Genomic DNA, 14,016 nt, shown 5'->3' on the forward strand with positions numbered 1-14,016 from the left:
ACTTAAAACAGCGGTATAATCCGTGATATCCTGAGCTGGATATCATCATTCTTCTCTTTCTTGGTGATTCTCTTCTGCTTCTGATTCTCTCTCTCTCTCTCACTCTCAGGGTAACTCAATTTTTTTTGGCTGGTGCAGCATAAGCCTCAGGCTTCCTTGCATCATATGGTTAATAATAATAATAGTACAGAACTCACTTTGAAAATGGCGAACGTAAACAAATACAGTAATCCGTGACTTTACGTTTTCTTTTTTCGGCACTGCAAGACATCTACGCTGTATGTGGAAAAGGCCCGGGTTCGAATCCCGTCGATAACGCGAGGAACTTTTTTCTTTCATCCGATCTCAATGTCCCGTTATTTGGGGTGCCGTTATTTCGACAGTCTACTGTACCGAGAAGACTATAAGCAGTTCTCTTTTAATTTTTTTCGGGCCTTTCGATTTTATGTAGTATAATATGAAAGTTATTATTTTAATATTATAAGATGTGAATATTATTAATCTACTATTATCAGTGTTTAGAAGTCTTTATGCCACTAGCGTAATAAACTGAGTGTAGTGTAGTTTTTGATCAGTATTCCATAAGAAGGAGAAGTAATAATAATTAAAAAAAAAAAAGCTCAGAACCTTCAGCAAAATATTACAGCTCCATATCCTTTCCCATCAAAAACATATGGTCTCTTTGCCTGAACGGTTTCTGTGAAGATTTTCCTTCATTGTAGGTTCTGACTGAATGGCTACGTCCCAAGTTTTATGTCTGGGACATAACCATTGACCATATGCCTGGGAAAAGCAAATGTAATTCGCGTATGCTGATTGGATAAAAACATCCGATCAACATTTTCATATTTCTTTAAAAATTTGAATAACTCCCGAAAAGTTTAATACGAAAAATTTTTATAAACAGAAGACTTTCCTATTACTTGGCGCACACATTGCTTTGTTATTAATGGTTTATTGCTTGTTATTTGGTGATCGAAAAGAATATTTCATACACAAGGCAAAGGCACAAAACGTTTCGAATCTGCTTTGCGATTCTGTTACTAAGATATGTTGCTGTATTGTGGAGGCGACCGCATTCTTCGGAGATAGGTTGTAGTTACAGTTTGCCTCCGTAGTCGAATGGTCAGGAGCGGGAGTGCAGTAGCACACGCTCTTTGAGTAGACCAGCGTTCAAGCCCCTGACTGCTAAATAGAGTCAGTCTGCCAACCCGCACTGGACCAGCGTGGCAGATTATGGTCCATTTCCCTCACCATGAATTGTTGAGGAGGCCTCCATCTTTTTTTGTTTTACGCTGTATATTTGTTTTACGGAGCTGTTCATTTAAAATTATCGTTCATTATAATAAATACATACATATGTATACTTCTGTTTTTTTATGTATGTGTGGACTGTCTCAGATCACCTATCCATAATTACAAGAATTTGTGCATATTATTTCAATAGAAGCTGCTACTGAAACTGGATAAGTGTGTGTAGCTTTTAGACGTAGGCTACTACAGCTTTATTAACTCATCGTGATAAACATTTCAGCCAACGCTTCTTCCTCTCTTGTGTGAAATAAAATAAAATAAAATTAAATTAAAATCTGTTTTATTCTGGAGATGGACTGCTCCTTTGCAGTTTCCCTTTCGGGAAATAAGTGTTTCATCGATGTAAAAAATAAATAAAATAAATAATAGCAATAATCTTATAGTCTTTGCACTTGAGGCAGATTAGGTTAAACAATTTTTTTTTTTTAATAATAGCATTGCATTCCCTTGTTCTTAATTTATCTAATGAATGTGATGTTTATATTACAACTATGTATTTGTTTTTTCATTTCTCAATATTTATCAAGATAAATATGGTTTTTCAAAATGTCTTTTGTAGTTTATTATTTATTTTATTTTATTTGCTTGTATTCATCCTATAGGAAACCAGTCCTTATAACTTCACGTGCGTTGTACATTGCTCTCGTTGAAACTGACTCATTTAGGTTTTATATATAGCTGAAATCTTGAATTTGCACTGGTATCTGCTTGTTGCATCAATTGAAGTCCCTTTTAATCGAGGTTGCTGAGCCGATATCAGGCAGACGGGGCTTTTTTGTGTGAAATAGTCCGTGTTTATCAGCATGATAACATGTAGATCTGTCCGTAAACACACACTTCTACTACAAAAATGGAAACAAGTCCGATGCCGTTAAAGTAATAATTTGAATCTGTAGGTTTAGATTTTTTCTAAGGGATGTCTGTGGTGGGTTGGAACCCATCACTGGTAGATTTTCAGAATTTTGGTGTTTGTTTTTCTTATGAGCATTCTAGTATCTGCTCTTCGTCTGGTATTAGCTTCGTCTGCCTATAGAAATGCTCGCCCGCCTGTATCCTTCTGCTTCAGATCTCTTGTCTGCCTATGGAAATGCCCGCCCTCTTGTATCCTTCTACTTATTTCTTCGTCTATCGGCGCCTCCGTAGCCAGGTGGGAAGGAGCAGCGGTGCGTTAGCACACGCTTCTTGATTAGACCGGGGTTCGAGCCCGTCACCACCAAATATGGAGGATGCGGAAAGGTCAGGGAATGACCACCGCATATCCCGGAGCAATATGGCCTTAGTTGCTAATGCTCCTAAAAACCAAATAACAACATAACAACAACATCTTCGTCTATCACTCCAGTCTGTGTGATGGTGCTTCCTAGAAATTATTAACCATTTTTAGCTCTTTCCCTTCTATTGTAAAGTATCCGTCAGGTTCGCCACTCCTCTTTAGAACCATACTTCACTCTTCTCCTGACTGAAAACTAGCCCAAATTCTTTGGCCATACTACTCCACATATCAACCTGCCATTGCACTTGTTCCCTGCTCTCTCCCCCCCCATATACAGAGGTCATCTGCGAAGAACATGACTTTCATCCGGTCTTGTCCAAGTTGTTCCGCACATCATTCATGACAGCTATGAATAGTAGTGGTCTCTGTCAACCCAACCACTGTTCTTACTTTGCTCACTGTGTTGGTGTAGATATTCTCAATTCTCTCCACAAGATGTTCCTTTATCCCCAAGTTTCTCAAAACCTCCCACACTTTCTCTTCACTGCATCAAACGCTTTCTGTATGTCCAAAAATGGCATCCATAGTTCTTTATTGTGTTCATAACATTTTTCCATCAGTTACCTGATGCAAAAAAAATTAGATCCACTGTCGATCTGCCAGGCCTAAAGCCATACTGTATTTATGTATATCTACTCGCCTATCTTGTGACTGCAGAGATAGAGCTTGTTAGCATAACCTATATATATTTGTGTTTTTGTGTACACGTTGTGTTAGAGACAATTGTATAGCGATTTGGTTAACAGGAGGTGAAATTAGGATAGAACTAGATACTCCTGACCTCGTATACACTAATAGCGCAGAGTGTAGAAAATTTTAGTTGTGGGAAGTGATCAGCTAAACAATTAGTGAATTCAAATATCTTTAGTGTTCTTGGACGAAAATTATTAATTACAAATGTATTAGGACGAAAGGTATTAGGCGTGACGTAGCCGAGTGGTTATGAGCGAGAATGCGGTAGCACACGCTGTCTTAGTGGATCGTGATTCAAGCTTGGATGAATGCTAAATACGATTAAGGATGGTATTTCGTGATGCATTGTAAACTCCTCTGACTTGGTGGTCGTGCTTGAGTATAAACAAGAACATTTATATATATATTGGGGCAGCTGTCTACAGCGCCTTCAAAATATGGCACCTATATTACTATATATTGTCTACATTGTCTGACCAATTTGATTGGTTACTGACTTGGTCACAAAGGAACTGAATGCAAAAAATAATTTTGATATCATGTACTTGGATTTCAGGAAAGCTTTTGATACTGTTCCACATGGAATACAGCAATATGGCATTAAGAGCAAGTTGTTACAATGGATAAAAGAATGGTTGAGGGGGAGAAGACAGAGAGTGGCAATCAATGGACACTGCTCTTTGTGGACTAATGTTATTAGTGGTGTCCCCCAGCGTTCAGTGTTGGACCCATTGTTCTTTTGTATATTTATCAATGACATTGATGAAGGTATATCAACCTTAATGTCAAAGTTTGCAGATGATACAAATGTTGGCAGGGTTGTTAATAACAGTAATGACAGTATGCTACTGCATCAGGATCTAGAAAAGTTGGGCAGATGGGCTGAGAAGTGGCAACTGAAGTTTAACATTAACAAATGCAAAGTAATGCATATGGGTAGCAGTAACCCCAGAGAAATGTACCAACTGGGTAGTGTTACACTCAGGTTAGTGGAAAATGAAAAGACCTGTGGGTAATTGTGCAGTCAAATATGAAGTTTTCTGAGCAGTGCAGACAAGCTGACAGAGTAGGTCATGGTGTCTTGGCAATGATATACAAAAATTTTGTTAGCAGGGATAAGGAGGTGATTATCCCCTTGTATAAGGCAATGGTCAGGCCCCACCTTGAGTACTGCGTACAGATCTGAAAGCTTCATTTCAGGAAGGATGTAGAGTTGCTAGAACGAGTACACAGAAGGGCAACAAGTCTGGTGAGAGGAACAAAGGGGTGCTCTTACAAAGAAAGGCTTAAGTTCTGAAAATTGCAGCTTCTGGAGGCTAGGCACCTGCGAGGTTTCTTCTTTCTTTCTTTTTTTGGTAGTTGTTGACGCATCGGCTTCTGTGGCCATAATGCACCTCCCAAGGTTTTTGCAGTACTTTGATCCAAGCCCGAGGCGGGATTCGAACCGGCGACCTTTGGGTTGCTAGGCAGGCACTTTACCCACCCGGCTAGCCCGGTCGGCACCTGCGAGGTGATCTGATTGAGGTGTATAAGGCATTGAATGGATTGAGCAAGCTCAATGCTGATGGGATTCTTCCTCTTGCTCAGAATAATCGCCTGAGAGGGTATAAATTCAAATTGAGGAAAGACAGTTGTCGAATAGATGTGCGGATATTTGCCTCTAGTCAGCAGGTTGATTGCTGGAACAGTTTTACCTCTGTCGTTGTGGACGTTGATAGCTTAAATAAATTCAAGGAAGAAGTGGACAAACTATTGGAGTGAATGGATGGGTGAAATGGGAAGGTTTTTTTTTTTTTTTTTTTTTTTGCTGATGCTGCTTTCTTGCATCATATGCCTCTACTAATGCTAATGATAATATTATGCTTAACTTAAATCCTAGCTTGTTTAAAATAATGACATGAGTCCATTTTCTCTGTAAAGCATACTTATTTTATCAGCCATGCGATAACGTTGTCTAAACAATGCCGGAGTAATTTACCATCCTCAGTAGTGATGTTGACCTTGATTTTCAGGTCATTGGTAAATAGTTTTCATGAGACCTGAATGTTATTAGATGAAATGGTGATGTTACTTATAAAGTATTTATGTAAGATATAATTACATTATATAAGAAATATTTTTAGGATATCTTGAGAAATAAATGTTTGGTAATTCGAAATTAACTTTCACTGAAATCTAAAATAAGTATTAGCATAATTTTTATTTTGGTGAAATCACCTAGTGGTAAGTAGAATTTATAACTTCGTTGTGGCAGCCGACAAACAACTTTAGTTAGCAATGCTTTTTTTTTTTTTTTCCGTGGATGATGTACCTATTCGAACACACAATATGCGTATACACTGAGTGGACAGAAATCATGGGATACCTATCTAGTTACGGGTAGGCCCACATTTCGCCCAGATAAGGGCATCACACAGCGAGGCATTGAGTCCACTAGTTAGCGAAAGCGTTCCACAGGTTCCATCCATGCATTACCGGTGCCCATAATTCCGTCGCATACTTGAGTGGAAGATCCAAAGCTCGAAAGGACCTTTCCATAGCATCCCAAAGATGCTCCACAGGGTTCATGTCCGGTGAACGGGAAGGCCATTCCATGGTGGTAAAATCTGCGGAATGCTCTTCGGACCATGTTCTAGTCATCACTGCTCTGTGGGGAGGCGCATTGTCCTGCTGAAAGAGTCCATTGCCCTATTTCCCCCGGGCCTTTTCCACCCGGTGTGGGGAGGACGGTGTCGATACCATAGTGCTACCGCGCAGACTAATATGCACCCTCCCGTCCGCACGAAATAACTGGAAACGGGACTCATCGGACCAGGAGACCCGTCTCCTATCATCCAAGGTCAAGTGCCGATGTTTTTTCGCCCATTTGAGGCGTAGAGTCTGTCGTCGTGTTAGCAATGGGACTCTGTTGTGTCGGCGGCTCCCATAACTTATTGCAGCTAATGATCGCCTGATGGTCTTGGTAGAGACGTTTCTGGCACCTCCCTCATTGAAGTTGGCGGCGATTTGTGCCACTGTCGCTCTCCGGTTGGCTGAAAAAATACGAGACAGACGTTGATGGCCACTTTCATTCACCACCTTTCTCCGCCCAAAGTGCTGTCAACGATGAGATGTTATTCCGGAAATGACGTATTCCCGATACACTCTTGAGACTGTCGAACGGGGACAGTGCAATTTCTGTACCACCTCCGCGATAGAGCGACCCATGCGTCGGGCATCCACTGTCATCCCTCTTTCAAAGTCTGTTAACTCACGATTTATCCATACTGACATCGAATTGTCGTCTACGTGAATGTAGTGATGCAGTGTACCTATATACCTGCCAAGCGCTGGCACCCCTCTCGTCCATTAGCGAGAGGGGTGCCAGCGTCGCGTTGCCCCGGAACCAGGTATCCCATGAATTCTGTCCTTTCCGTGTATATATGCATATTGTGTATTCGAATTATGTCGTGTATTCGTGTATACCGATGATCAGATACACTGCCCTCTTTATGAATCTTTATGAAACTTTTAAGAAACGATTCTAATTTCCAATTAGAACCGTTTTTTTAAGAAACGGTTCTCCATCCAATTATAGAAATGAAATTCTATAATTGGATGGAGATAATTGAAGGTTAGCAGTTACTTAAACATAAAGCCATCTACCATCTTAATTTATGTTAATTGGTGCAGTTTTAGCTTGAATTTTAGCAAAATTCGAATTCAAGGAATATTGTTTTACTTCAGCCATATAAAAGAAGAAAAATTAAAAATAAAAATTGTTATTTGTGGTATTCTGAAGTTTAATGTTGTTATGATTTTGTTTTCATTGCAGTTGGGCATCACCTGTGGCCCAAATTCAAAACAGTAACAAATGGAAACACCAGGAAGAGCTGTTTGATAATTTGACTCACGTGGACACATACAATCGTAGAGTGCGGCCATTCTCAGACCCAGGTAAGAGAACGCTTTGATAGTTGGCGTTAAATAGCAGATATTGTTTATTGCTCATACATCTGAGATGACTTAGCAGCCTTCAGACAGAGGTTCAGAATTTTCTGGAATCACCAAACATCTCGGCCAGCCTCAGAACATGCGCACTTTTGCGGACACCTCATATCCTAAGTTGTACTGATGCTAATTCACAACAACTGTAATCAACAAATTACAAATATCGCATCTCGGAAATAAGCAGTTAAAAGGTATTGAGCCTGTTTTTTTTCCTCTTGTACTATTTCTGGCTTCATGGTTTGGTCATGGTAACTCATAAGAAATTCATCCTTACCACAAAGCGTTTCGTGAAGAATCATAGTAGATGGTCCATCAATTGTTAAAAAATATACCTCAAGCGTGCGGTGTGTGTTTGTGCGCGATTGCCAAAAGCAAATATGGTCATGAAGCATCATTGCATTGTGTCTGTAATAATGTATATTATTCGGCTGGTTTGCTTATTTTCAAGACTAACTTTTGCCCGACACCGACTAACTCGGCCACAGTGTGAAAGAAGGCAATAAAAGTTAAATAAATAAATAAATTTTCTGTTCCTCTTACCATCAGGGGATTCGAATTCAAGCCGTTTTCGCAGGGGACTAAAGAATCTGATTGTATCCAATTTGCCAGCCCCAAGGAAAAGGTATACAGCGGAATGGAGAATATGCGTGTTTTATTCAATGCTTTGTGGAAATGGCTTGGTTCGAATCCAACTCGTCTGGAAGAAGTTTTATGGATTTTGTTAACACTATGGCCGGAGTCCGTCTCGTGGGAGAAATGCATGGGTTTTCAATCCGCAAAGCAAGCAAACCACCACGGAATATATACAATTTTCATAAATAATAGGCATAATAGTATATTGATATCATGACATTAGTTCTTTGATGCAAATACTAAATACTAGATAACAATACACGCTACCTTTCCATATAAAAATTAGCTTTATATGTAGTATAAGTATATAATACTTTTAACGGATTTTTGATAAAATGTCAAATAAATGTTGGAATGGAGGCTGTTTTTGGGAATGCCTAGTGCAGTGGTTTTCAACCGGGGTGCCGCAACAACATTCCAGGGATGCCACGTAATTTAGGTTTAAGTTACTTAAACTTATTATTTTTTTATTTATATGTTTATTTCATTATAAAAAGGTGTACAGTATCTTTTTAATTTTGTGGTGATCTATAATTGATGCTTACTTAGTACCTCTATATAAAGAATAAAATTATATACTGTATATATATAATTTGTATTATGAAATGTAATTTTTATAATTATATTATTGTAATAAATATCATATAACATATATATATTTTTAATATTATATATATATATATATATCTATACGGATATATACAGAGTAAGAATCGGATCTAACAGGCAGAAAATTGAGTAGGGGTGCTGCAAAATAAAATAAATTACTTAGGGGTGCCGTTATTAAAAAAAAGGTTGAAAACCACTGGCCTAGTGCATCGACTACATTGGTCATAGCACGCCCATTTCGCATGTTACTTCATCTAGTTTTTAAGCAGTAATCTATAGTTCGGTTAGTTTAGCGATATAAATTACTGGTACAGGTTTTTCCGTCTCCCCCTCTTTGCTCGAAGAGGGGTACATAAAATAGTCCTGAAACGTAGCTAAATTCAGGAAACAAAATTTGTTTACACGTGGTCCTAGAGTTCCTTAATTTGAAAGAAACCTGTTATTTTTCTTTTTCTATATTAGAATTTGTATAATAAGAACAAGAAATAAAAAAAAAAAAAAACGAATAAAAATACCTGTGGAAGTAATGCTCACCGTTCTTTCTCTTTTCAGGTGAAGTTGTGTTTGTGAATACCAGCATCTTTGTGTACAGTATAGCTTCTATTGATGAAATACATACCGTAAGTACGTTATTGAAGTTTCTTTCTTTAGGTTTGCTGTTACCTAATAATACTTTTCCATTTAAATTATTCATCTTAAACAATTATTTCTTATGAACAATTGTTAGTAGTGGAGATTGGTCTGGGATAATTCACACACCAACTACAGTTTTGTGTGTCGATGAGAGGTTTGGGTGGTATGTCGATGCATAGAAATAAACTTATATCTGCCCATAGAAAAGAATCCAAACATTCGATCAAAAGTTAACATCAGAGTTTTGTAGATATAACAAAATTTGTCTTTATAATAATAGTGTTTTACATTTTGTTTAATAATATTACATATTGTGCAGAATGTTGATGATTGAGCACTGTCATCAACACCAAAGGTCTTGGGCAGGATCACCACGTGCGGATGTGAGGGTAGTACACCGTGCAAAGGCGCCTAATCAGAAGGGGTTTTTACTTTTTTTTTTATTCTAATACATATTTTATTATTTGTACATTCATAATTGCGAAATACATTAAAATTACTGTTTACGTTAAGACTGCACAAAAGCGCCTCATAGGCACGCGGCATTCGTGGTCTGGGGAGTAACGCGGATTGCTGCGGTTGGCCTGACAGTTACCCTATGACATATAGTACCATAGTGCTAGCTTTACTTTAGGGACCCCCCCCCCCAACCATAACTCCATACTCGGCGTCTGCCACCATCCTCACTACTAAGCGCACTGGTCTATATAAGGGCGAATGTTACACGTATATACCTTGTAGCAGTTTTTTTTTGGGAGTCGCGCGGCAGGTTGCGACTAATTAAGCGGGTACTCCTACCGCTAAATCCAGGAGGAATGGCTGCCTTTGGCGCTCTTGTGTTTAGCACAATACCAACAATGAGAAGGAACAGGCCTGAGCTTGCTTCCCTGCATCATTTGCTACTACTGATGCTAATACTAAATAATGACATGACATTGAAAAAATAAATTTCTCCACTGGCGTTATTTTTTTCTTTTCTAGAGATATATTCTTATCTAGAAAAGAATCTAGAGATAAATCTCTAGATTCTTTTCTAGAGATATATTTTGGAGACGAATTGGGGAGGACTATATGTCTCCACCCTGTAGTAATCTATTTCTTCACTTTTACTGTGATTTTTCTTTATGGACTCAAAATTCATTCTGACATATTTTTCTTCATTATAGTGCAAGGCATGTGCAGATATTTATCACCAGGCTATCATTATTCATCTCCTCTCCCTTTTTTTTTTTTTTTTTTTTCTGTTATAAATTCAGTGCATCGCCCGACATAATATTTTTGTATTTAATCATTTGGATACGCTTGGGTAGCACATAAAAAGCCAAGGCTGCTTGTTGTGACCATAACAAGGAGAGTCCTCGTGGATAGCACAGTGATTATAACCACTCCTCCTCACACGGGTGGAATCCCGTCAATGACGGGAAGAACTTTTATGGACGTTTTCACTCCGTGGTTAAGTTTGTCGGCCTCAGGCAAAGAGAGGAAGGTTTTTTCTTCCTAAAAATCGTCGAGAAAAACAAGCAGACCGACCACAGGATACACACAATTTACGGAAATAATTCACATGGGTGGATGAGATTGTTCTCGGGTAATATATATGTACATGACATTTTTTTTTAACAGTAGGAAGAAAAATAACAGGTAGCTAAAAATCACTCACTAGGCCTTTTCTTCCATAGCGTTAATACAGAGTGGAAAGCCAAGTGAGTGACATTTACCCGCATGTTGTTTTAATTCCTACCTTTGATTAGACATTTTAATAAGGCTGTTGTGGTTTAGTGAGACATAATTCATAAAGATTAACTGCCAATTAAAATAGGTTATAGATTATGACATTTTCCCTTCTCAGTATATATAAGTGTGACTTGAGTGACATATATATTATTTAAAAAATAACATGTTCATTACTCTCTAAGCGTATTAATTTCTGGTGTCTTATAAGAATAGGAGATGTGCGTGCGCCCATTTCACATTTCACAGATACACATGCTGGTTATTATGAAAATATCATTTGAGTACATTAATAAAAATAAGAGATAACGAGTATAATAATAAATAAAATATGAATTTACATAAATGAAATAATGTACAGTACACTGTTTATGACTGACGCTGAAATGCGCATTGGAACATCCGTATTTGATGCTGTCTTAACCATGAACTGAATTTTTTTCACTATTTTTTCACTGCGGCTTATCAGTTATTCTAATTATCTGCTGACCTCAAGATGTTAAACTATTCTTAGTACACATGCAAGCATGCAAGAAATTAAAAAAAAAAAAAAAAAACGAGGTCAGGATTAGAGAGATAAGGATGGGGCCTAACCTATCGTATTTTTTGCACGCTCCTTCCCCCCCACCTCCCCTTTGTCAATGTGTTTTGATTATATGGTTGGCTTCTTTAAATTTGCGAATTTTTTGGAGAAATGTCTAGCTGGCTTAGACCTCGTGGTTTATTAACTTCCTTTTTGTAAACTTCCTTTATTTTATTTATTAACATAATTGTTAGGAAAAATAGTTTTATTTGTGCGAAATAGTCCGAGTATGATGAAAGCGATTTGTGTTTGGATCTCAGTGACAGTTAGTTCTATTCAGAGCAGTGTTTGCTAGGTCAAGTAGCCTACGGTTCGTACATGAAACTGTCCGAAATGTTTTAGCTGTGTTCAAATAACCTCAGTATCAAACATAACTAGTAGACATTCTCATCTATCTGGTGTGTTTTCACCCTTATAAGCGTTATCTACTCTAGCAGATGGCAAGCGAGGCTGCGAAATTTCTCAATGATACAGTTATGGTTAGATAGTATTCCTTGAAAAAACTAAGTTTAAGAATTAATTTTTTAGGTATTTTGTATAGGTATAGGTATTTTTCTCTTCTTTCATAATCCTCTTCATGAAAAAAAAAATTGTATTCCTAAAAATATATTGGGTAATACCATCAGTTTACAGTTTTCCCTATTTCACTATTAGCAGTAAATATATATCCAGAGATGTCGAAATAAACAGTGTGTTTTTCTCAAAATCTCTAGGTGTATACAATGCAGCTCCTTTACCGCCAGATGTGGTTAGATCCCAGGCTCGCCTTTACCCCAACTCCAACTATTCCTAAAATCATTGGAGACGATTTTCACGCAGAGAAAATATGGGCACCTACAGTGCATGTGGTTAACAATAAAGAAATTGCCTCTTTATCCAAAGACTCCGAAGGAACAGTACTGGTGTGTATTGAGCCCAATGGTACGGTTTTGCTCACCAAAAGGTAAGTACAGACAGTCCCCAATTTACCAAGGATTCGGGGGTCCTACTCCTATACGGATGTCGGATTTCACCTAAGATTGGGATTACAAAATCATATAAATAGGCATTGGTGGTGTTAGTTTGGTGACTAATTAAGTCTAGTGTCTTTTTTTTTTACATCAACTGTAAATATGGAACATAAAATAGTAATATTAATCATAAAATATAATTCTACAGCGAACCCACGTAACTTAAATTCTTAGTGCTGACTTTCTCACGTAAATATATGGTGGCATCAGTACGCTGGCTAATTAATTAATACTAAATGAGTGAAGGGTGATGCTACATAGCCTTGAGGAACAAATGAGGATGTAGAAGATTTTGGTGGTCGTCTAACCTTTTTTTTATATGTAACGTGCTTTTATGGTTCCACTTCATCATTCTGACTTTCCTCCACAATGTAAGTTTTCAACATCTTCAGCATCACATTCGAGTTCTAGTAGATGAGCAAGATCGACGACTTCGGTATCTTCTCCGAGTGTATTCTTAAACCACTGAAAACTTTTTACAATTGGATGATACAAGTTCTTCCAAACACTATTCATATTCGCTGACTTGATCGCCTTACAGGCTTTGCATGTCTTCCCTGTCTATAGGTGCCTCCGTAGCCAGGTGGGCAGGAGCAGCAGTGCGTAGCACACGCTTCTTGATTAGACTGGGGTTCGAGCCTGTGCCCACCAAATACGGTGGATTCGGAAAGGTCAGGGAATGACCACCGCATTTCCCCCTGGAGCAATATGGCCTTAGCTGCTAATGCTCCTAAAAACCAAATAACAAACAAACAAACCCTGTCTATAGTATAGATAGCTTGAGAAAATATCCTGCATGGTTTCTATACACCTTGAAGGTTGCTGCTGTAAACCTCTCATCCATTGATGGCAACACCTTAGTGTTGCCATCAATGGATGAGAACAGAGTTTGGGGGCAGAACCACAACTCAGATATTGGAATGCAATTCATCCACCTGTGGAAAATGACCTGGACATTCCTTTACTCTCGAAATAGTCCTTCAACTGGCTGATAAAATGGCTTCAAAACATGCCTCGAGGATGTTAATTGTAGCACAAGCCTTTGATCCATTCAACGGAAAGAGACTACTTGTTAATGCACTTCAGTGTCTGTGGATTTCTCCTGTTGTGCCTAATGTGGGGAGGACAGCGATTCTATTAACTGTGCTATGCCTTGACGACGATATGAGGAATTTTTATGGGCCTTTTTCACAACGTGGCTGAATTAGTTGGTCTTAGGAGAGGGTAGCATGGTTTATTCTCCCGGAAACGAGGGTTTGGTTTTTCGTCCAGCAAAACAGGCAAATCGACCAAAGAACACGCGCAGATTATAGACATAATATATACTGCGGTATGACCCAAGTTGTTGATGCGCCTAAAACCCTATGAACAAACAAATATCACAAAGTAGCTGAGTTAATTTGTCTCAGGCTAGGGTAGTACGGCTCTTCTTCGGGGAAAATCGCGTTTTTTCATCCAGCAAACAGGCAAATCGACCACAGAACACGTGCAATTTACAGAAATAATATGTATATGGCGTTATATGGCTTAAGTTGTTGATGCACCTA

The 14,016-nt window shown here is 38.4% G+C and overlaps 1 protein-coding gene across 1 annotated transcript in view; it reads left to right on the forward strand.

The window, feature by feature from the left end:
* Positions 1-14,016, forward strand: part of LOC150074910 (glycine receptor subunit alpha-1-like) — a 188,716-nt gene that overhangs the window by 113,852 nt on the left and 60,848 nt on the right. The window contains exons 4-6 of the mRNA XM_090389380.1: positions 7,095-7,216; positions 9,065-9,132; positions 12,173-12,402. Coding sequence (XP_090245506.1) covers positions 7,095-7,216; positions 9,065-9,132; positions 12,173-12,402 — 420 coding nt within the window. The remainder of the gene's footprint in view (positions 1-7,094; positions 7,217-9,064; positions 9,133-12,172; positions 12,403-14,016) is intronic.

The sequence above is a fragment of the Mastigoproctus giganteus genome, unplaced genomic scaffold (assembly GCF_048544385.1).
Source record: "Mastigoproctus giganteus isolate SK-2022 unplaced genomic scaffold, ASM4854438v1 scaffold_15, whole genome shotgun sequence".
Classification (NCBI taxonomy): domain Eukaryota; kingdom Metazoa; phylum Arthropoda; class Arachnida; order Uropygi; family Thelyphonidae; genus Mastigoproctus; species Mastigoproctus giganteus.